The sequence below is a fragment of the Grus americana genome, chromosome 15 (genome assembly GCF_028858705.1).
Source record: "Grus americana isolate bGruAme1 chromosome 15, bGruAme1.mat, whole genome shotgun sequence".
NCBI lineage: Eukaryota > Metazoa > Chordata > Aves > Gruiformes > Gruidae > Grus > Grus americana.
The window spans coordinates 11,267,299-11,288,400 of NC_072866.1; the positions used below are offsets into that span (position 1 = coordinate 11,267,299).

The 21,102-nt window shown below is 55.1% G+C and overlaps 3 protein-coding genes across 5 annotated transcripts; 1 reads left to right on the plus strand and 2 right to left on the minus strand.

Annotated features, from left to right (window-relative positions):
• Positions 1-242: 242 nt before the first annotated feature.
• Positions 243-2,665, minus strand: BUD31 (BUD31 homolog). 3 transcript variants are annotated; one of them, XM_054842886.1, is made up of 5 exons: positions 2,509-2,665; positions 1,940-2,118; positions 1,258-1,380; positions 862-1,028; positions 243-532 (listed from the first exon to the last, which is right to left on the minus strand). In XM_054842886.1, the coding sequence occupies exons 2-5, from the start codon at positions 2,031-2,033 to the stop codon at positions 482-484; spliced, it is 435 nt and encodes a 144-aa protein (XP_054698861.1). In that variant the 5' UTR covers positions 2,034-2,118; positions 2,509-2,665; the 3' UTR covers positions 243-481. The 3 variants fall into 3 exon arrangements, with proteins under 3 accessions (XP_054698861.1, XP_054698863.1, XP_054698862.1); XM_054842888.1 differs by lacking the exon at positions 2,509-2,665 and adding an exon at positions 2,399-2,420; XM_054842887.1 differs by lacking the exon at positions 2,509-2,665 and adding an exon at positions 2,246-2,391.
• Positions 2,666-2,838: 173 nt separating this feature from the next.
• On the plus strand, positions 2,839-12,099 carry PDAP1 (PDGFA associated protein 1). Its single transcript, XM_054842617.1, has 6 exons — positions 2,839-2,926; positions 6,817-6,908; positions 8,850-8,957; positions 9,369-9,490; positions 10,394-10,545; positions 11,262-12,099. Exons 1-6 carry the CDS (start codon positions 2,914-2,916, stop codon positions 11,318-11,320), a joined length of 546 nt encoding a protein of 181 aa, XP_054698592.1. The 5' UTR covers positions 2,839-2,913; the 3' UTR covers positions 11,321-12,099.
• Positions 12,100-13,563: 1,464 nt separating this feature from the next.
• LOC129213129 (actin-related protein 2/3 complex subunit 1B) lies at positions 13,564-20,815 on the minus strand. Its single transcript, XM_054842616.1, has 10 exons — positions 20,657-20,815; positions 17,758-17,831; positions 16,954-17,058; positions 16,379-16,601; positions 15,887-15,994; positions 15,326-15,532; positions 14,983-15,058; positions 14,703-14,899; positions 14,291-14,381; positions 13,564-13,859 (listed from the first exon to the last, which is right to left on the minus strand). The coding sequence occupies exons 2-10, from the start codon at positions 17,819-17,821 to the stop codon at positions 13,821-13,823; spliced, it is 1,110 nt and encodes a 369-aa protein (XP_054698591.1). The 5' UTR covers positions 17,822-17,831; positions 20,657-20,815; the 3' UTR covers positions 13,564-13,820.
• Between the last annotated feature and the right edge of the window lie 287 nt (positions 20,816-21,102).

The following is a 21,102-nucleotide window of genomic DNA, read 5'->3' on the forward strand; positions in this document are numbered from 1 at the left end:
GAGTTCCAGAGAAATTTAGCTTCCTTCTACACAAGATCAGGGGAAAGCTTGAATCAGGCTGGATGTTTGAGAACCGTATTATTTCCTTTCCACGCAGCCTTTTAAATTCAGTTAGTTCAGAAAGAGGGATAAGAGCTGGTTAAAAAACAACCCACATTTAGAACACCTCACACTGTGTAGAACAGCCTTCAAACAAAAACCAACCAAAACACATCCAAGAGGAGACGAGGGGCATAGAAACGTTTTGTCAGAAGATCACACCACTCTCTCAGGAGGGCAGACTTTATTTTAAAATAAATGGCTACACAAAAACCTACTCCAAAACAACCACCATTGTATGTATGATCCAGGTGAATACGTTGCTGTTTTAATGGCTATACAGAAATACCCAATCACACAGAAGGTGGCTTCAACTGCACTAATAGTCCATGGTGTAGGATGATAGATATGAGTTCAAAAAGTAGTCTTATGGCTAAAGGCTTCACCCAGAACAGCCTCTGCATCCGCAGTGAGTGCATTCAATGATTCTCCCCTGAAAAAGAAACACGAGGAGGGTATTTCAGCCAAGCCATGCGAGCAGACTGACCAGCCGGTTTGAGCCTCACAGCAGACAATGGGCCTATGTGGGAAGGGTTTCTGCCGTCTAGTTTTCTGTTGTTTCCCATACTTTAACGACTTTAAACCAGCGCATGCCAAAGCTGACAGTAACTTTAGAACCAACTAGATACCAACTCTACCAGCAAAGATTGAAAATGTTAGTACTGGAGGAAGTTACCCAAAAGAACAGCACTGTCCCTGCCTGGGAGGGGTTAGACCAGGTACTGCAAGGGGCCAGACAAGGAACAAGCTGAAAACTCTCACCACTTCCAGCTTGCTTTTGGGGACCCTGCAGATGCAGTTGGTTCCAAAGTTGGTGTCCCGTGTCTGGATACACCGCAGGCAGCAGAGGTTCTCATAACCCTGTTTCTTCCACTTTGCGATCAGGTTTTTGTCAGCATATCCTTCCTTGATGCAGTATTCGTAGAGCTCTGTAGAGGAGCAGACACCATCACAGGTAGCTCCCAGGAAGTGTTAGAGGACTCACTATCAGGAATTACTAACTGTAGTAACAAGCAGTTAAAGCCAGGCAGCTGCCAGCCTTCCCTCCCCAGAAACTTGATCCTTCCCACCAACGCCCCGACTCAGGCGCATCCGCAGGTGGACATCTTACTCCATTCTGTTTTCCCCTACCCAGGATAAAACATTTGCATTCCTCACCTCTGCTGATAGCTTTTCTTTTATAGAAGAGATCAAAGATGTAACGTGTTTTCTGGTGATGAATTCTGAAAATAGGCCAAAGGGATTCCACTTTCCTCTTTCCTTCGTGAGGCTCAGTCTCCGCTGGGAGGGAACACAAACACCAGGTTTTTAGCTGTTTCAGGCAACCAACTTACTTCCTTAAGTCACTTTGCAATGAACATTCATAACTTTAATACATTACAGAGTTAAGACCGAGCTTAATAGGAGAAGATTCAAACAAAAGGGACCTGACCTGGAACAGCTTCTTTAGGAAATGAAAACAGAAAAAGAAAGACAGTGGGGATGACATGACCCATGCTGGGATGGTGGGTTACTTCATGGCTGCCCTGGCTCATCAGACCAGAGCAACGGCATGGACAAGAACTGCCAGTCTCTCCACACACACCAGCGAGCTTCAGCCAGGGCTTGGCTGTGGAGTGCCCTAAAACAACTGTACACCAAACCTCTGTGGTCTGTAACCTGTGTACACCCAGAGAAAAGTGACCAGTACTGGCCCAGTCTCAGTCTGCAGCATCACTGCAAGGCAGAGATATAAAAAAGGTCCATCTACGTTTGTGGGGGCAGCTGTGCTTCCTGAAGCAGTTAAGGATGAGTTTGTTTCAGGGACACATCGCTGACAGCACCCAGCTCTGCCGCTTACCTTCTCTCATCTTCTGATCCAGCTCGTCCAGCGTTGGCTCAATCAGCTCCCAGCCATCCGGGGGAGGCTTCCTGCTCCTCTTCACTTTGGGCATCGCCTCAGAAATGAGGAAGGCTAAAGGCGAGGGATGGGGTTTGCCAGCACTCAAACGTGTAGGTGCTTCGAAGTCCTGAGAACCACTGGGAAAAAAGAAAGGGAAACAGCTGTTAGAGATATTTCTCCTAAGATTTCTATGCCCCTTTGCCATTTTGCACTTTGATGATAAAAATAAGTTTTGTCGAGCTCGTGAAAGAGGTAAGATCTCACCCAATGCGGCCCTGGGGATACCAGCAGGCCCAGGGGTGAGCGCTGCATCCGCCTCACACACTGAACCAGTTTTTCTCCTCAGCAAAGTGAGACGACAGCCGCCCCTCCCCCACTCCGGGCTACCCTGAAGCAACAATTTCCGTCAGCTCCTACGGAAGACCCGGGCGAGGCCGCCCGGTCCGGTCCGGTCCGGCGCAGCCCCGGGGCTCGGACCGTGCTGGCGGCGGAGCGGGGGGCAGACCCCGGCCCGGGACCCCGCTCACCTGCCAGAGGCCGCAGCTTCCGCGCCGCCGTCACCCGCGGGGCCTCTCGCACCCGGGCCGCCCCATGGCCCCGCCCCCCGGGGTGTCCCCCCGCGGTGCCTGAGGAAAACTCTCAGCGCCGTGCGCGCCCCCGCTTCGGCCGGGGCAGGGCGGAAAGCGCGGCCCGCCGGGAGGGAAAGCGACCCCGCTCTCCGCTGCGGGGGAAACCCGGAGGGGCGGCGCGGGCGGCGGAAGGGCAGCGCCGAGGGCAGCCCGGCGACGGGGGCCTCGCGGGCCGTGGTGACTGGGCGGGCGCCAGGGGCCGCGCGCCGCGCGCGGGGGTGGGGCGGCTTCCGCTTCCGGGTCGCCGCTCGGGGCCGGGGGGGGGGCCTCGCTGCAGCTGCCGCAGCCGCCATCGCCGCCGCGATGCCGAAAGGAGGTGGGGGCCGGGCCGGGCCGGGGGGATTCGCCCCTGCGGGAAGCAGCGGGGGTGGGAGCGGGGGCTGGGGGGGTGTAGGCCCCTCAGTCCCCGGGAGGAGAGGAGGGGCGTGGGGGGAGGCCCCGGCTGTGGAGGGCCGGGGGGGGGGGGCAGGGCTCGTCCTCCCCCTCCCATCTCGGCTGTGGGGGTGCTGGGGGCGGGCCTCGCTCCCCGCCCTCGGGGCTGAGGGGAGGTCTCTCCCCCCCACCCCAGCCGTGAGGAGGCCTCCTTTCCCCCTTCTCGGCCGCGGAGGGTGTCGGGGGGAGGGCCCCTTGCCGCCCCCCCGCTCCGGCTGGGGATGGCCTCTGGGGAGGGCTCGGTTTCTTCTTTCAGCCTGCTCGTGGAGGGCTTCAGGGGGAGCCTCCCCTCCCCAAGAGACGGCAGCTTCTCCTCGTTTCTCTTGGAGCTGGGGGTCCCTTTCTGTGCCCCCCAGCAATGCCGTGGGATCGCAGCAGCCCCTGCGGGTGTCCGTACTCTGGGGTGCCAGGGTCCCCCCGTGGGACCGGGAGCAGACCGGGCCCCACGTGCTCCCCGCTGGGCTGGAAGCTGCAGCCGGTTTCTCCGGGGCAGGGCTCGGGGCACACGGACCCCCGGGGAGGGAAGTTTACAGCTACACCGGGGATCCGGGGGGCATCCTGCGGGGCACGCAGGTTGGGGGGGGGTGGGCGAAGGCCTTCTCCTGCCGGTGGTTCAATGATAGAGGCCTTCGGGGCTGGGTACAGGCAATCCGAGTGGCCAGGCAGAGGGTCTGGCCCTGAAGGGCAGCGGGGAGGGGGTGCGGAGGTGGTCTTGGGTTCAGGGGCTCCTGACACGGCTCCTTTCATGTGGTTCAGGCAGCTTCGCATCTGGGTATTACGGAGCGGGTACCGACTTGCTTGTGTGATTAAGGAGAAGTAATGAGGGACTGACAGGCTGTCAGGGCTGAGCTGGATCCACCCAGAACCTTCTCCAAATGCACCATCTGCATAATTGGCTCTTGTGCGAGCGTCTGTGAAACCCCGGTCATATACATTAATGTAAACCAGCCCTCATCACTCGTCTTCTCTGTAGTTTGCTCCAGTTTATTTCATCAGCATTTCCCAAGCTTTAGTACTAAATCTGCTTCCCTGCTTAGATTTTCAAGTGCTTTATTTTGTGTCCATTTGCACAATGTTAATAGACAGGGCTGAAGCTTTCGCAGATTTTTTGTGAAGGCAAAGGACTGTGCTGGGTTATAACCCTGGTTGCCATATTTAAATGCCCCATAACTCATAATTTCCTGCTCTGTTCATTGTACAGTTTTAAATGCTTGTTTCAAACCTTTTGCTTCTTGGGAAAAGACAGATCTTTGCTTCCCCCCTCCCCAAGTCAGTAAGAGTTGTTATATTGTGGAGTGAACTATCGCACTCACTGTTTAATATAAAATAGGGGGGTTAACCAGCCATTAATAAATTTCATTACAGGATTATTTCTCATTATTTTGTTCTTTTTTTTTTTAAGAATAAGTGATTCCTTCAACATTCTTCCATTCTTTTTGATTTAAATTCCTTGATTTTTCTGTTCAAAGCTGAAGACAAATGTATTTGCAAATGTCCCTGCCTTAGGTGCCAGTGGTCTTTACCGCAGGTGAAATCTGCAGATGATCATATTTGAAAAGTGGTTCACAGAGCAGGATATGAATCATTATCCCTATTTTACAGATGGGGAAACTGAGGCCCAGAGCTGAAGTGAGTTGCGCAGCGTGATGCGGTAGGTCAGTGGCAGATGCAGGACTGGCATTCACTTGTCTGACTGTAGGTTGATCTCCCTGTGAGGAGCAGAGCCCCGTCCCTGCCCTGTGCCGAGCTCCCCACAGTCCCTCCAGCTGCTGAGCCGGCAGCACTGATGCTCCCGCTCAGGGGGGCTTATTTCTCTGTGTGCAGGCTCGCATATCAATGAGATTGAGTCACTCCTCAATTTGCTTCTTTTTAGGCATTTAATGTAAGATAATTTCTCTTGAGTTGCTTCCTCTCCCCTTGTTGGTGCTTTTTATTTGCACTTTTGTGTTCATCACTTCTGAGCCCAGGGTAAAATTCTGCACCCAGCTGGACAAGAAGGCTGCCTGGCATTGGTTAAGCTTGTAGCACAGGATCGTTTTGGTTTGTTTAGGTTTTATTGGTGTTACGTAGTGTGTCAGGGATGTTACTGTTGTTCCATCTAGAGTGATGTCATTTGCTGGGCAGTGAGGTAATGTCTCCTGGGTTAGAGCAGATCTCATTCCCAGAGGGTGTCAGTATTGCCACGTGGGATGGTTGGGAACAGACAAACAGAAAACACGCGTCTTTGGGTGCAGCAAAGCTTTTCATTGAGCTTGTGGCTTGAGTGCCCACGAGCTTCCATAGCTGAGCTTGGAGAGAAGAATCTGATCTCTGCGCTTCCCCATTTCACGTGAGAAAAACATCTCGGGAGTCTCCATAAGGCTTCACAGTGGGGTTTTTGAGATAATTTATTCCACAGCTCAGCTTTTGCTGAGATAAAACGTTTGAGAGTTTGTCTCTGCTGAGCCAGGAGGACTGGTCAGAAAAGGTGGAATTTCTAAAGCTCGCAGCCCGCAGAGGCTGCCTGTGCTGGTGCTCCCTGTCCCTCCAGCAGCGCAGCCAGGCATGGCCATGGCACGGCGGTGCCGTAGTGACAGATCTCTCCCATGCGTCCTGCGCAGTCCCAAGGAAGGGGGGACGATTCCCTCAACCCTCCCTGCCACTGTAAGGTTTCCCTTGTCCTCGGCAGGTGAAGTGGGGAGGGTGAGAGGGAGTGCGAGGATTTCCTGCTCCTTCCATTGGACTCCAAAGGCCCCTGCAGTAGCAGAGAGCTCCCTTGCCTGCGCTGTTTGCTTTTTGCCAATCCTGAGCTGCTCCTTAGCTCAAGGCTAGAGACTGGCACTATTCAGCTCGCTTTCCAGCAGTTCGTTGAGCTGTAAGAACATAAACAGAGCAGTCACTTGCAGGAAGCGTTAATGGCTTCAGCGATTCATTAATCAACAGAATTTTGAACCTGAGAGCGGATCTTAGCCAGCTAAGCTGACTCTGTCCTCTTCCTCGTTCCTAGAGCATGTTTTTATTTTTCCTTATAAAGCAGAAAAACATAGAGGCCTCTTACATTAGTTCTTCAGCTCTCATTATAATTCCCAAAGCTTTTGTCCAATTAGCTTCCGATTTTCTCTTGGCACAGCCTTAGTGTAGGGGAGGGGTTAAGGAGACAAGCTTGTCCAAGAGTTGGTTGTAACCGGGGCTGCCGCAGGAACATGCTGTGATTCCTCCTGCGCAGGAAATGCAGGGAGCGGCTGTGGGACTGAGCACCCCTTGCCAGCCCGAGAAGTGAATCAGAGAGGCCACAAACGTAGGCATGGGTGGGCAAGGAAGGGTGGCGTCACGAAGAGCTGAGGGGGCACTGGGAAGCTTGTTGCCTGATAAACGGTGTGGCGGCTCTGCGATGGTTGAGGGGTGGGGTACCCCCTTTGGGGAGTGCCTTCCTGGCTCGCTCTCTGTAGGACAAGCCTGCACTTGATTTGGAGAACGCTGTACAACTGACAGGCTGCTCTCGGTTCTGGTGCCTCCAAAAACAGCCCAAGTGGAAAGGAGGAACTGATTCTCCGAGTATCTTTCTATGGATCAATAATCACAATTCTCTGTGCAATTTACCTGAAATTCTTGGAGTGTTTCACTGAGGTTGGCAAGTTCAACGTGTCCTTTTGTTGTTGTTGTTTAGATTCTATCAGAGGAGCTATTTTGGCTTGTCCTGTCTGCACCGAAAATCCAGAGAGAGTGCTGCAGGAGGAGACGACCTTTCTGGAAGCTTATCACTAAACCATTTATTAATTTTCTTTTTTTGTACAGGTAGAAAAGGAGGCCACAAAGGCCGAGCGAGACAGTACACAAGTCCTGAAGAGATTGATGCCCAGCTCCAAGCAGAAAAGCAAAAGGCAAGGGTATGTGTTTGCCTACGTTATGTTCTTGCTGTCATAAGTTCTGGCTTGTACAGCATGCTTAACTTGCAGTTCATGAGAAATGGCAGCTTAGTCGAGGGTTGCAGATCATTCTGTCAGTGATCACAATATGAATTCTGAATATCTCTGGCTGGGGAGATGGCAAGGTGTGATCCAGTCTGGTTCCTCACAATTGAGGCCAGGTGGACCATCCAGTGCACAATTTGAAGGTTAAAGGATAGGGAAGATGATTATACAGCAACTGTAGACATCTTTCCCCCTCATATTTCATCATTCTAGTCTCCAGTGCCAGCTAATTTTTTTATCCGTGCTCTGCAGCTTGGCTGTGGAGGAAAAGGGCTCACATCTTGACGTCTTAATGTATATTGAAATTATTATATTTGCCCTCTTCTAGACTTAAAAGACCAAACTCCTTTGACTTCTTCCTGTACAAATGATTTTCTTGTTTGCCTCTCACTTGTAGGGACATGTTTTCTGGCATGAATCCTTTTTTGGACCTGTTTCTGTGCCCCAACATAGGATCATAACAGCTCCCCTTGCTTCCACAACTACCTGACTGGTATTATAAAAGGCATGTCTACTTTTTGCAGTACTTGCTCTCTTGTATTCCCAAATCATCAAAGCTATGGTGGCACTTTCACTGCTATTTTTCTGAGACTTTCTGAAAGTGCTGCCTAAGCCCAAATACTCTATTCCAGCTGAAGCCTCAGAGCACTGACTATGGGAGGATAATTACACCCCATATAGGAAATACTGATGAATACCTCCGAGAAGATTACTCTTTCAAGCAGTTATGAGCCATATTGTTGACTCCTTTTTAATGTTTTGACCATCTGTAACTGCAGATGATTGTATGGTTTGCTGCTTAGCCACATATTCCGACTTTGTGTTGGATTTCTTCTTCCAAAGTAAAGTTCCTCTTGGTTTGTTTTCTGATTCCACCTTCTTGGTTTCGTGCCCTCTTTCCGAATTCTGAAACCACTTATGGGTCTGATCCTGTTTTCCAAAATGATTCCAACTCCTACCAGTGCGATGTCATTCGCCAACTTTATAAGCGTTCTCTACTTCTGAGTTGTTAATAAAAATACCAACTGGAAATGGAGCAGAACAAGCAAGACCCCACTTGAAATGTCTGTCTTTCAAAACAAACCAGAGAACTGCTCTTTGAGAAGAATTTCTTCTTTTTCTTTTGTGATAATCCATACCACGTAGTGATGGTTACATCTATCGCTATTTCCTTAGGGAAAGCTTATGAAAAACAATTAATAAAATTACTCCTCCTGTTGCCCATAGCTCATCCACTTTGCTGGTTGCTCTGATGAGGGATACTTGGCAACAGTAAAGCAAGCTATTCACACCCATATTGGTTCTTCTAATCTTGTCTTCTAATTAATTACAAATTAATTCCTAGACCTCTGACTGGTAAAAGCTGTGCTTAAAAGGCTGTAATTACTTGGATAATAATGTTCTGGTTGACGGTTGTCAATTTGCTCTTCTCTAGTGGGTTTTTTTCATCTAGATCTAGGATGGGATCCAGCTCTACACTACATCTGTCTGGTTTCCAGTCTCTGAGATATTGTGTACTGGAAACCCAGGCCAAAATGTCTCCTGGTGATCCTTCATTTGGGGAAAGTAAAGTGCCAGTTCTGTCTTTTACAATCATTTTCCTGGCCTGTTACAGAGAGAGAGCAGCAGCATTGTTTAGAGGTGATCTGCCAGAGCAGGTGATGCACACTTACATGTTGAGAGTGAGCTCTTGTTTTGTAACAGCGAGGCACCTTTGGTGTCATAAGGGCCACGTCAGGAACAGCAACGCTCTCAGAGCTGTCTCTTGTCTCTCCAAAAGGATGTCATTTAAGAGTCACTGTTGGATTTGGGATTTTTATTGACATACATTTTCTCTAATTTCCTGTGATTTTGTAGGAAGAAGAGGAGCAAGAAGAAGGAGGCGAAGGAGCAACAGGGGACCCCAAAAAGGAGAAGAAGTCTTTAGATTCAGATGAGAGTGATGAAGATGATGAGGATTATCAGGTACTGTAATTCTCAGGGCACTTCATGCATTTGCACCACCCAGATTCTTGGGGCAGGAGATGCATGCACACTCTTGACTCCAAGTTCTCTTTGAGAGCTACCTGTAGTAAATTCTTTATGGAGGGACTATTTTTAGAAACCAGAAAAACCTTTACTTGATTGCATTTTGCCTTCAGAATGAAAACTTGTGTGTTATAATAAGGAAAATACACAAAGGCAAGAATATTTCAAAAAGGGCTGAAGATGCCTGGTAGTATAAGTCTTGGTTCATAAATGGTTTTGCTGTCTGGTAGCGAAAACATCTTGAATTCTGCTTTTGGGGTGTGTTGCAGTGTATTTGATGAGCTCTGATGCAACACAACATTGGGTATGAGAGAGCTTCTTAACCTTCCTCTTGTTCTTGAACCTTAGCAAAAGCGCAAAGGAGTGGAAGGGTTGATAGACATAGAGAATCCCAATCGTGTAATTCAGACAACCAAAAAAGTAACTCAGCTGGACCTGGATGGACCTAAGGAGCTCTCCCGACGGGAGCGGTGAGTCTTTCCTGCTGCCTCGGCAGGAGCTAGTGCAGTCCTGGAATTTCATCCTTGCTAGTGGCAGCAGCTTAATGTGGGGAGGTGTTTCCCTGCTGCGTGAGCATTGGTGTTGCAGGGAAGCCCTTTAAATGCGTTGCTCTCTGAAGTGGGCGCTGAACAGCAGCAAACTGTCAGGCAGGACTCCCTGTGGTTCAAAATGTCCTTCCTTACAAACTTTACAGAAGTTGCCTGTTCTCTGGAAATAACTATGGCCATCCTGCAGCCAGGCAGCTTGGCCAGGCGTGATGAGAGAGTGAAGTTTGTTACTGTGAAGTGGGCATAGACTATTCCTTCCCTGAAGTTTTATGCCAAAAATCAGATGTAACTGAAATCCATTAACCAGAGGTCACCTTGGGGTCCGCTTTAAGCATCCTACAGAAGGTGCCCTAGTGACAAGTACCAGTTTCCCAGATTCTAGGGGTCATGTGAAATTTTTGCCTTAGCAGATGTATAAGATGAGAACCAAAGTTTAATCTTCTAGTTTCATTTAGCAGTGGAGACTTTTGGAGTGAAAGATTTAAGCTTGCTTATTTGGGATAGATTGCTTCAGCAGAAGTACACCTTTCAGGGTGAGGCTGGGAAAAACATGTCAGGGTGCTGTGCAGTCTGGGGCTAATTCATTTTGACCTCATTGTGTGTCAGCGTCCTGATTTAGCTGAATAATCTCTCTCATCGTTCCTGTTCAAACCCTGCCATAGATGTAACCTCTGCTTGAAAACTGGTGACAGGGCCCCCCCCAGTCTCTGTGGGCAATCCCTCTCTGTCCTCGCCATCCTTCCCAGTCAGAAAGCCTCCCCTGCTCTGCCTGTACCTGCATGCTCACTTGGATGCTCTGGTGACTGGTGTGTTTCACTCAAACAGAGAGGAAATAGAGAAACAAAAGGCAAAAGAAAGATACATGAAAATGCACCTAGCTGGTAAAACAGAACAAGCGAAGGCAGATCTCGCCCGACTAGCCATCATTCGGAAGCAAAGGGAAGAAGCTGCCAGAAAGAAAGAAGAAGAAAGAAAAGGTTAGAGTGTGATTAATCATATCCTCTTACTTCTCTTTGTGATGGCTGCACTGCCAAGAGGCATGATTTCTCATATCACACATAGTCATCTGTCATCTCTGAGACTGCATGGTGTTGCCAAGTGTCATTACAAGTTCTCTCATCAAAACCAGGTTCAGCTGTTTCATTCTTCTAAAGCTCTTGCTTTATAAAGCTCTAGGGCATCTGAACAGGGAGCAGGGAAAGAGAGAAGGGAATTGCCCTTGATATCCACATCATTCTCAGCTTCCCAGGCAATGCTGGCTCCCATTTGGGGGTTTATCGGGTTCCTTGTGCTGGGTGTGATTTATCTGCTTTGCCTGCTGGGCACCCAAACTGCCCAGGGAATTGGCAGCGCTCCTCCCCTGCCTGGACTTTCTCTTCAGCTCTAAGTGTGAACCAGAAGTCTGACGGATGTGTGTTCTCAGTGGCTTCCACTGAGACATTTGAGCTTCAGCATCAGGGTAATTTGTGGATGCCTGAAGAGAGTCCACAAGACAGAAGGGAGCATGCAAGGGTGGCTGCTCCTCCTGATTCTGGAGGGGATCTACCAGGGGTTGGCGGGGAGGGTCGCATTTTTCCCCATCACCTTGCTGTATGTGACTAGCAGGACTTCGGTCTCTGGGGCTGTCAAGCCACCACCGTTCCTGATGTGTGCACTGTGAAATTATGAAACGTCTGTTGTTTTCCTCCCCCAGCAAAAGACGAAGCGGCCATGGCAGGTAAAAGACTGCAGTCACTATCCCTTAACAAGTAAGCACAGGACACGCAAGAGGAGGAAACACCAGGGAACTGTGCCTGGTGCCCACCAGGAACTCTGTCGCGTTGCATACCATCGATGCCACGTAGGGTGTACTGCGGCATCGAAGTCACCTTCACCTCCAAGAGACACTGACGATGTGTTTGTCTTCATCCTGGCACAGATTTCCATTTGGGGTTAGGGGCAGCTGCTATCTTCGGTGCAGAACTGTGCTGAACAGCAATTCTCTGTAACAGTTTGGAAACCTGAATGTTTTTGCTGTTTTTAGGATTAAGAACTCATAGGCAGGGGGCAGGGCGGGAGGGAGCTGTGCGGGAGGGGAGATGCTTCAAATATTAGATTGCAAGAAAATAGATTGTGGGGTCATTGTGGGGTGGGGCATGGGGTGGGGAACTTGGACTTGCTAGTGAAAGCCCAAGGGATAACATATCTGAGGAATCCGTTTGGGCAGATGGCCCATCAAATTTTGCTGCAGGGTGTTGCAGTATATTCGGGAGCCTGACTTCATGGACATCTGGAGTGCTGTTCCTTCCCGGTTTCATCCCTCCTCTCTTGCAGCCAGTCTCCCCTTTTCCCTCCTCTTCATTTTTTTTTTCTCCTCCTTATTAGGGATAGTGCCAGTTTTTAACCACATCATCCTTTGTTTAAAGGAAAAAAACCCCAACATTAATTGTATCCGACCCAGATAGAAAAAAAAAAAAACAACTTGATAAAGTTTAAAAACCAACAACAACAGAACTTGTATATTTGGCTGATTAAAATGTAAATTATCATAACTGCTCTGTCCTTGTCTTGTGTGTAAATGAGCAGGAGCGTACAGGCTGCTGCTGAGGTCCAGTAGCAGTCTGGTGCTGTGGTGACTTCTGCCGCTTTGCCCTTCTTGTGTTTGTGTTGTGGAGCTCGGCTGGAGGTTGGGGAGCTCCATCAGCAGATGCAGCCTGAAGGCACAAAGCTTTTTCTGCCATCTGATGGATGCCTGCACAATCTGGATACCACAGCGAGAAAACAGTTCCCCTCAGGCTGCTGTCTGACCATCACTGTGTCAGTCCCCAAACTGCCACCCCTGTCAGCCCTCCGCATAGGGCTGCTGGAGCAGGGGATGATCCAACCTGCTGCGTCCCAGGCCATCCAAGGAGTCAGCCTGTGCCAGGGACGCCAGCGCTTCCCAGACCTGCTCACCAAAGGCTGGGGGAGATTGAGCCCCAGAAGCAGAGACAGGAGCTCTCGGAGCCACTAGCAGAGAGGTCACAGTCATAGAAATGATTTGCAGGATGACAAATGTGATTTGTTCTGTGTCATGCTGCCCATGCCGGGCTGCAGGCACTCGGGCAGGAGGGTGTGCCAGAGGGATGTGCTACGAGGAACATCACTGTGAGCTGCTGCTCAAACCATGAGGGCAACTCGCTTTCCTGGTGCCGGAACACTGGGTCATCTCTGCACATGGATGAAGATGCAAGCCCAGAGCTGTTCCCCAGTCTGCACTTTCTGTGCCCCCAGGCATGATGTGAGAGACAGGAAATACTTCAGGGAGCTACGCAAGACAAGTGGTTCCAGGAGCAGAGCCCTTGCTGTGTGCTCCCAGAGGGGAAGAACTGATACCGGAACCGACACGGAAAGTTTGGGTGGGCCTGGGAGCGCAGGGGGGCGGCTGGAGCGGGTGGTGATTACCACATGCAGTTAAATCCTGCTCTGAAACGTAGAAAGATTTATCTGCTTTCTTACAGCTGCTTCAAAGGCTCCTCGGCACCCCTGGGAGCAGCTTCGTCCTCCCAGCGCAGCTGAGGTGGGGCCGCTCGTGCCCCAGTGAGGGATGAGGAAGGTGGAAGCAGGAGGTGCTCTGATCAAAGCTGCAATAGTGGGCTGGAAAGGGGCAGGATTGGTTCAGCAGCCCAAGGGTTCAGAGCTGGCCCCCCGGCGTGGGATCGCACACCTGACGGGACTGGTGGCCAGGAGGAGCTCGGTGCTGGGAGCAGTGTGGGAAACCTGCGCTCCCTTGCCACCAACATCCTCTCCCCCGCCTTTGTGCTAATACCAATCCTGTTTTGCAATCGTGCTGAGGCAGGGAGCAGGGAGGTGACGTTCCCCTTATCCCCATGGTCCCGATTCATCCTCAGAGCTGGCAGCAGAAAGGACTTGACCGCCCGCGGTGAGATGCGGCACAGCAGCTGTGATGTGCTTTGATCACGCACGTGTTCACATTCAACTTGTTTAGAAAAATAAAGAGAAAAAAAAAGATTAGATTTATACAGGAAAATCCTTACTTTATGTTTTATTTCTTTAAGCGATGTATGACCAGCATCGGGTAGGATAGTAACAAAAGTGTAAAAAAAAAAAAAAATTTGTTTTCTTTGTCTGAGAGCAGCCGCCAGGGCTGGCTGGCAGCCGGGGAAGCGCGCTGGTGGCATCGCGGCCGGCTCGCATGGTGCGGGGGAAAGCAGGCAGGCGCGGCGTAGCAGGGGTGGGCCGGCAGCCAGGATGCCCTTCCTGGATGGCTCCTTCATTTGATCTTGAGATCCTTCAGCGCTGACTCCAGGCTCTAAAACAAAATGGGAGGTTGTTCGTCATCAGCTTTTTGCTTTCCAAGGCAACTGGAGGTGGTTGGGGAGCTGAAGGGGGGGCACAGTCTGGGGGGGGAACTGTCCCCTAGGGTGCCAACCCACCCCTGTGGGGAGGAGATCCCAATTTTGTCTTGTTTTGGCTCATTTTTAAAGCTCTATGGACAAAGCCAAAGCCAGAAGAGGGTGCTGGGTCCCCGCGCGAGGCTGGCTTCAACCACCCCCCTGATGGTGAGCTGTGAAAGTGCCACCCAGGGGTGTCCCCACCCAGGACTGTGGAACCCCCATGGGCAGGACGGGCCCCACCGCCACAGCAAAGAGCTGCACAGCAGCGGGGTGAGGGATTGCAATTAAAGCTGCGGGTAACGAGAGTTCAACGCTGAGGGACCGCAGCACAGTGGGGATGCCTCACCTTGACGTCCCAGATGCTCATGCCGCCGTCCATCCCCGTGGTGCAGAACTGCGAGCAGTTGGCCTTCCCGCCCGCCAGCACCGAGATCTGGCTGGGGGGCACAAAGAGGCGACCGGGAATCAGCCCCAGGCCCCCGCCGAGCCCTCAGAGCTCATCTCCCCCACCTGTGCGCAGAGATGCTCCAAGGGATGCTCCAGGGTTGTCCCAGCTCCTGGGGCTGGACCCCTCCATCTCCCCCACCCACATGCAGGGATGCCCAGGGATGCCCAGGGGATGTTCCAGGGCTGTCCTGGCTCCCCAGCTGGACAGCAACACAGCCAGGGGATGCTCAGGGACCAGCGCCCCAAGCAGCCCCCCCAGGGTGACCCAGTCGAGCCTGTCCCCCCCACCCACCCGTGCCCCCAGTACACACCTGATGCTGTTCTTGTGCAGGGTGTCCAGTGTGGCGTTGGTGGTGTCCGAACTCGCTTTCTTGTCCAGGTTCTGGAAGCGCTCGCGGGCAGTGAGGCCGCGCTGGGAGCTCTGCTTGGGGACGTCCAGCTTCCCCCCGAAGGTCAGCGTGCCCTGGCTCTCCTCGTAGGTGAACAGCATCGGGTAGCAGTCGTGGCCCTGGGGAACCAGGCTGTCCTGTTCAGCACCCTCCTGCCAGCTCCCGGTGTGGTGCCCACCCCGTGTCCCCAGCCCGGACTCACCGCAGCCACCAGGCTGTTTTCGGTGATGAAGGTGACGGCCAGGAGGGGCAGGGTCTCGGTGCACAGGGAGGCGACGCTACAAGGGAGGGCAGAGCGTTAGCAGGGAGCCGAGCTTCTGCCTCTCTGTGCTGAGACTGGCACAGCTCGTGACACAGGTGGAAGCCACAAGACTGCAAGGAGAGGACGTGCCACCTCCTCTGACTGCATCTGCTTGGCCTTTCACCCCCACCCCAACCCAGATGCTTCCATCCCCGAATCAGTTTTGGGGTCAACCCCCCCCGCTACCCACAGCACAGCCGCCCCCAGCCACTCGGAGCCCCGTCCGCTCCCCAGCCCTGCTTACGCCATCTTCTTGTTGGCATCGGCGAGGCAGAGGGTGCTGTCGTGGCTCACCCAGGCCACACGGGCGCCGCTGGCCGAGAAGCAGATGCTGTGCACCCACCCGCAGCTGCTGCTCGACTCGAACATCAGCTCCCCGAAGGGCATCTTGGAGCCCCACGGCGTGGGGCTGGGCCGCTCCTCCACCTCCTTGATGTAGGCTGAGAAGATCCTGGTGGGGGATGAGAGCCCTGCCACGTTCCCCCGGGCACAGCACTGGAGCTGCCTCCATCCCTGCCTCCTTCTGTGCCTCAGTTTCTCTGCCAGAGCCCATCGGGTGCCCCACTGCCTCCTGTGTCCCACTGGGTGTGTAATGCTGTAATGGTCCCTGGGGCACCCCCCAGCCCACCCCACATCTCCTCTGCACCCCTTCTCCAGCTCCCAGCAGCACCTGGAGGGGTGAAGCCTGCCCCACAGGCAAGCCAGGGCACTGGGCCGCCCCACACACCTCTGTGCTGCGCCAGGGTGGGACCCCAACCCATCCTTGGGGGGCCTCCCTGCTTCATGCCCTCCCCTCGCTCCTCACCGGCACTTGAAGTCGCAAGAGCCGGCGGCCAGGAGGACGTTGTTGGGGTGCCAGTCGAGGCTGAGCACTGTCGAGCGGATGGGCTTCTTGATGTGCTTGCAAACCCACCTGCGGAGAGAGCGGTTGGTGTCAGTGGGGAAGCATCACGACTCCCAGGGACCCCCCCAGGCTTTTGGGGGGCCAGCTGAGGGTGGTCAGGGCTCCAAGCGCCCTGGGTGACCAGCCTGCAGCAGCATCCAGGCCATGGGGACAGCATGACCCATCCCCAGCAGCACAGTGTTGGAGCACCTCCCTCCATCTCCCCTCATGTCTCTTCCTCCATCTCCTCCTCCAGCTCTTCTCTGTCTCCCCCATTTCCTCCTGTCTCACCTCCAACTCCTCCAGTCTCCTATGTCCCAGTTCATCTCCTATCCATCCACCCATCTCCCCATCAGTCTCTTCTCCATCCATCTCCCACAGGACAGGCCCACCGAGGCCATGGCTGAGCCTCACCAGTCGTTCTCCTGCTCAAAGTAGCAGATGGAGATGAGCCGGGAGCCGCTGCCCACAGCAAACTTGTTCTCCTTGGGGGACCACTTGACGCAGCGAGCAGCCCGGTTGATCCGCAGGATGACCAGGGTGGGCTTCCAGACGTTGCCCTTCAGGGTCCAGACGTAGGCGTTGCGGTCGGTCCCGCATGTCACCAGCCGGTTGCTCTCAGGGGCCCAGTCGATGCCTGGAAGGCAGAGGGAGGTGTTGGTGGCCCAGGGAGCCATGAGGACAGGTCATTGGGGCTGGAAGCCATTTGAAGGCAGAGCTGTTCTGGCTGTCTCTGCCCCAGAGTCCCTCTTTACCCTACTCCCACATCCATCCCAAATCATCCCGTCCCATCCCTCCCACTGCGAACTATCCCATCCCGTCCCATCCCATCCCGCCTTGTGACATGCTGGATCAGGGCCGGGAGACATAGACACAACCTGCTCCCCCTCCTCTACCTGCCGCACAACCCTCATCCAGCTCTGGGACCCGCTCTGGGGCAGGGTCACCTCTGAGCTGTGTCCCTGTCCCCTCCGTTGGCCGGGACTCACCTGTCACCTGCCCGTTGTGCTCCTTCAGCTCATGGACTTTGCTCCACTTGGCCCCGTCCTTGCGGTAGATGTGGACCTCGTGGTTGTTGGGGCAGAGGGCGATTTCTGCAGGGCGAGAGCAGCCAGGACAAAGCCCTCCCCTGGGTCATGGGCTCTGCCGGGGGTGGGATGGGGACCAGCTGGCATCCACCTGCCCCTTCCTGTGCTCCAGGCTCAGCGGAGCACAGTGGGACCCCACTGAGCCCCATCTGCATGGTGGGGTCCCACCAAGCCCCCCAGCCCCGCACTGCCCCAGCCCCTGCAAACTGTCCCTGTGGGGAAGGGAGAAGCTCCCCCCGACCCGACAGCCCAGCATCCTCCCTTCCCCAGCGTGTGGTCCCGTGGGGCTGGTGGGATGGGATGGGACAGGACGGCTGCGGGTGCTCAGCTCCCATCTGGCCCCATCCTGCCCTGCCTGCCCAGCACGCTGGCCCCAGCAGAGAAAGCCCTTTTTGTTCTCTCCCACATCCCCCGCGCCGTGGCCGGGAAATGCCATCGGCCATGAATCACCCGGCTCCGCTCTCCTCTCCGTGCTTCGCCCGTCCCTCCCTGCTGGCCGTCGCCGTGCCTGGGGCCGGATGCTGTGCTGTCCCCAGCCCCAAAATCTGTCCGTGGCAGGACCTGCTTCCCCAAACCCAGCCCCGACCCAGCTCTGTCCCACCCGGGGAGGGGGGCATCACCCACTGCGGGGACGTTCAGCTGGGACAGTCGGTGCTTCGGGCCGTCCCTGGGGATTCTGGGATGGGGTGCCCCGGCCGTACTTACGGGTCCGGTCCTTGTTCCAGGCATGGCAGCTGATGGGCTCCAGCAGAAAGCTGTGGTAGGCCATGGCTGGCGGGCTGGGGATGGGGCAAGACCCCCGCGGCCATCAGGAGATGCTGCTCTGGCCACGGGGACAAGCCCCCAGCGGGAGTCCCTGGTCCCAGCCCCACCAAACGTTCCCTCCCACCAGGATCAGCCCGGTGTCGCAGCCCACCACATCCCCCCCCAGCCAGGGAAGGGGTTTCCCTGAGGATTTCCAAGCTCGGAGTCTGCCCAAACGATGGGGAAGGGTGCCCTGGTGGGTCCAGCTTGGGCAGGGGGGAGGCACGGGAGGGTCTGGGTGGAGCTGGAGGAGATGTTCCCCATCGTGCTGCCCCATGGCCGGGCACCCCACGCTGAGTGTCCTGTGGCCAGGTGCCGGATGGGTGCCCATGGCCAGGCACCCTATAGCTGGGTGCCTCATGGGTGTCCAATAGCCAGATGGGAAGGGGGAACCACTTCCAGGGACTTCCAAACCACGCCATCATCCTGCCCTGGCTGGCTGCAGCCTGGTGAGCAGGAGCCAGCCGGGCACACGGGGACCCCGGTACCAGCACCGCCAGCCCCACGTGCATCCTGGGGGTCCCGCCATGGGCAGCACCTCCTCCCTCTGGCTGCTCCCACCAGTCCTACGGGGCCAGATCCACTTGCCACTTCCCTGCCTCTCATTTAGGAAGAGCCAAAGCCCTGTGGAGGGCACCTCCATCCCATCCCATCCCATCCCATCCCGCACGTGCTCAGCCCCAGTGAGCGGGTGACTAATCCCTTCCCCTGGCTGAGCTCCCGCCAGCACCCACTGACCGCTCTGCACAGAGCGGCCTCCTGCAAACCCTCTCTGGGTGCCGCAGGGCTGGGAAGGGCTTGGAGCAGCAGTGCAGCCCCTTGGCCGAGATAACACACGGATGTAGGGAAACACTTCACCAGGGCGTGAGGGACGGGGATTACTCACAGTTTGCCTCTCAGCTATTTTGGGAACTCCCTGAATACTGCCCGTTTTCTTTGGCAGCTAAAAACGGTACAGGGGAAGGAAAAAAGTCCCTCCCAGCAAACCTTGTCCTTAGGCTGGTAAAAAGAAAATCCACAGAGCTCCATCACCTCCCTTTCACACACGGAGAAATCCCAGTGCCAACGCACGGCACAGCCCCTGCCATCACACACCCCACGGCCGAGCGCCTGCTGAAACGTCCGTCCCCGCTGACCAAGGACGCGGGCAGGGCTGAGCAGGCAGCTGCCCAACACCAGCCCCACCGTGCCAGCACAGGGTGACCCACGGGAGGGTACAAAGCCACTGCCACCGCGTGCCTCTACCCCGAGCCCTGCAGCCAGAGCTGCACCGTGAGCACTGAATAAAATTATTGGCAAGCAGGGATGCCGCTGGTGGTGTTGAAAAGATGAGGAGCAAAAAAAAACCCAAACCACATCTGAATTGGGGACCTGACCGAAAGGGCTCCTGGGGAGGAGGGATGGAAGGCAGGGCACACTGCGGCACTTTCCAGCTTCAACCCTCTCTAAGAAAACAGCAATGATTTTTTTGTTTTAATTTGGTTTGGATGCTCCAAGCCCTGGACCCTCCTTCCCGGGGGGGGGGGGTCTTGCTGTTCCCCCTTTTAACATCAGCCCTCGAAGGGACGGGCTCAGCCGCTGCTCCAGGGAGCGGAAGCCATGCTCCATCTGCTGCAGGAGTGCTGGGTAAGAAGCAAGGGCTGCTCAGCCGTTCGAGCTCCGAGCTCTCCCTGCAGCGGTTTAGTCTCACTTCCCCAGCAGCTGGGTTACGGCCAGTTCCCTGCTGACGCCCCGTGGGCCAAGCCATGCTCCTGCCCGAGGGGGGAGCCGTGGGGTGACCCACAGGGAGCTTGGCAGCCCCTTCCCCAGCAGGGAAGGCCATCGGAGGGGCCGTGGCTATCCCCCCGCTCGATGGGGAGGCTCTGGAGGGAGGAAAACGGGCATTTTCAGATGGCCAGACAGGGCGGGATTGGGACCTGATGCAGCTCCGTTATCTCCCCGGCCAGCCCCGAGGCGCCAAACAGTTCGGAAACATCCTTGGAGGAGATAACCAAACCTTGGCAGGAGCCGAGCGCTGGGGGCTCCTCCCGGTCCTGGGGAGGAAGCCGCGCGCTGAGGAGCTGTAGTTTTGGTTTTGCCGAGCCTGGCGGGGTGGCGGGAGGTGGGTTTGCACCCACCGGTGCAGGGATACGGTGATGGTCCCGCCGGGAGCTGTGGGACCCCACGAAGCTCTCCACGGCCACCACGGTGGCCCAGTCCTCCTGCACCACTGAGCCCCTGGCACTGACCCCCGGGAGCACCTCTGTTCCCCACGGAGGCTGCAGGGTGTCACCCCCCCGTGCTCCTGCCAGCCAGGTTGGGGACACCCATCCTCGGTCCCTGACGCTGGTGCCGGGTACCCCAGGAGCCAGCCTGGCGCTGGGGGAACATTGCTGCCCCAGGGCAGACGAAGGGCAGCTCTGACCCTCCTCTTCCTCGTGCTGTGTAAAGCCGGAGGCAGCTGATGCCCGAGGAGGAGAGGGCAGATTACAGGCAGCTCTGGCCCTGCCGGCACCAGTCCCCAGGGATCCTCCGTCAGGGGACCCTTTCCTACACCATACAGCTGCCAGGCCTCCGGCAAGAGAATAAAACTCAAACCTGGGGCCAGAGCTGGGGGGAAAAAAAAAAAAAAAAAGCCTGAAATGCAGCGACAGCAAAACCGACAAGCCTGCACCCCCCTCGGACCCCAAAGCAGCCCTGGCTGGGGGTTCCCCCCTCCCCTCGAGCAGGGTGTGAGCATCTGGAGAGGTGACAGCCACAGCCCCCATGGGACAGACCCAGCTCCTCGCCAGGGTGGCAGAGCTGCCTCCCCCCTCCTTACCTTGCTGGGCAGCGCAGGCAGAGCAGGCAGGGCTAGTTCATGGACTCTGGGCAGTCGACACGAACGGCAGCCCAGAGCAAGCGGCGGGAGCTGCTGACTGCCCCGCCGAGGCAGCCCGACTTCCCTTTTCCTCTCTGAGAAATGCAACCACTTCCTTACGTGGGCGTTGGGGGAGTGCAAAGCAGCTCAGCGGCCGCCCTGCCCTTGCCTGCCTGTGAGCCAGGCCTCTCTGCCATCACCGCACGTGGATGGGCCACTGGCCCCGGGATGCTCCCGGCAGCCCCCGCTGCTCGGCGGGATGTGGGCAACTCGCCCCGGGTGCACTGGGGAAGGATACAGCTGGGAGAGCGGAGAGGAAGGAGCTCCATCCTCTCCCTCTGGCAGCGGGAGGGTTGCTCATCCCCTGGTCCCCGATGCGTTTTGGGGAGGACAGAGGCAGCAGAGAG

Bases quoted from the DNA above. Each gene is read 5' to 3' on its own strand.
- BUD31 (XM_054842886.1), bottom strand. From the start codon at position 2,033: ATGCCCAAAGTGAAGAGGAGCAGGAAGCCTCCCCCGGATGGCTGGGAG. The intron at 1,029-1,257 runs GTGAGGAATGCA...GCTCCTCTACAG, and splicing joins AAGAAAAGCTATCAGCAGAG to AGCTCTACGAATACTGCATC. The intron at 533-861 runs GTGAGAGTTTTC...TTTCTTTTTCAG, and splicing joins CCAAAAGCAAGCTGGAAGTG to GGGAGAATCATTGAATGCAC.
- PDAP1 (XM_054842617.1), top strand. The intron at 6,909-8,849 runs GTATGTGTTTGC...GTGATTTTGTAG, and splicing joins CAGAAAAGCAAAAGGCAAGG to GAAGAAGAGGAGCAAGAAGA. The intron at 10,546-11,261 runs GTTAGAGTGTGA...TTCCTCCCCCAG, and splicing joins GAAAGAAGAAGAAAGAAAAG to CAAAAGACGAAGCGGCCATG.
- LOC129213129 (XM_054842616.1), bottom strand. From the start codon at position 17,821: ATGGCCTACCACAGCTTTCTGCTGGAGCCCATCAGCTGCCATGCCTGG. The intron at 15,995-16,378 runs GTGAGGCTCAGC...CTCTCTCCGCAG, and splicing joins TTTGAGCAGGAGAACGACTG to GTGGGTTTGCAAGCACATCA. The intron at 15,059-15,325 runs GTAAGCAGGGCT...CCTCCCTTGTAG, and splicing joins GATGCCAACAAGAAGATGGC to CGTCGCCTCCCTGTGCACCG.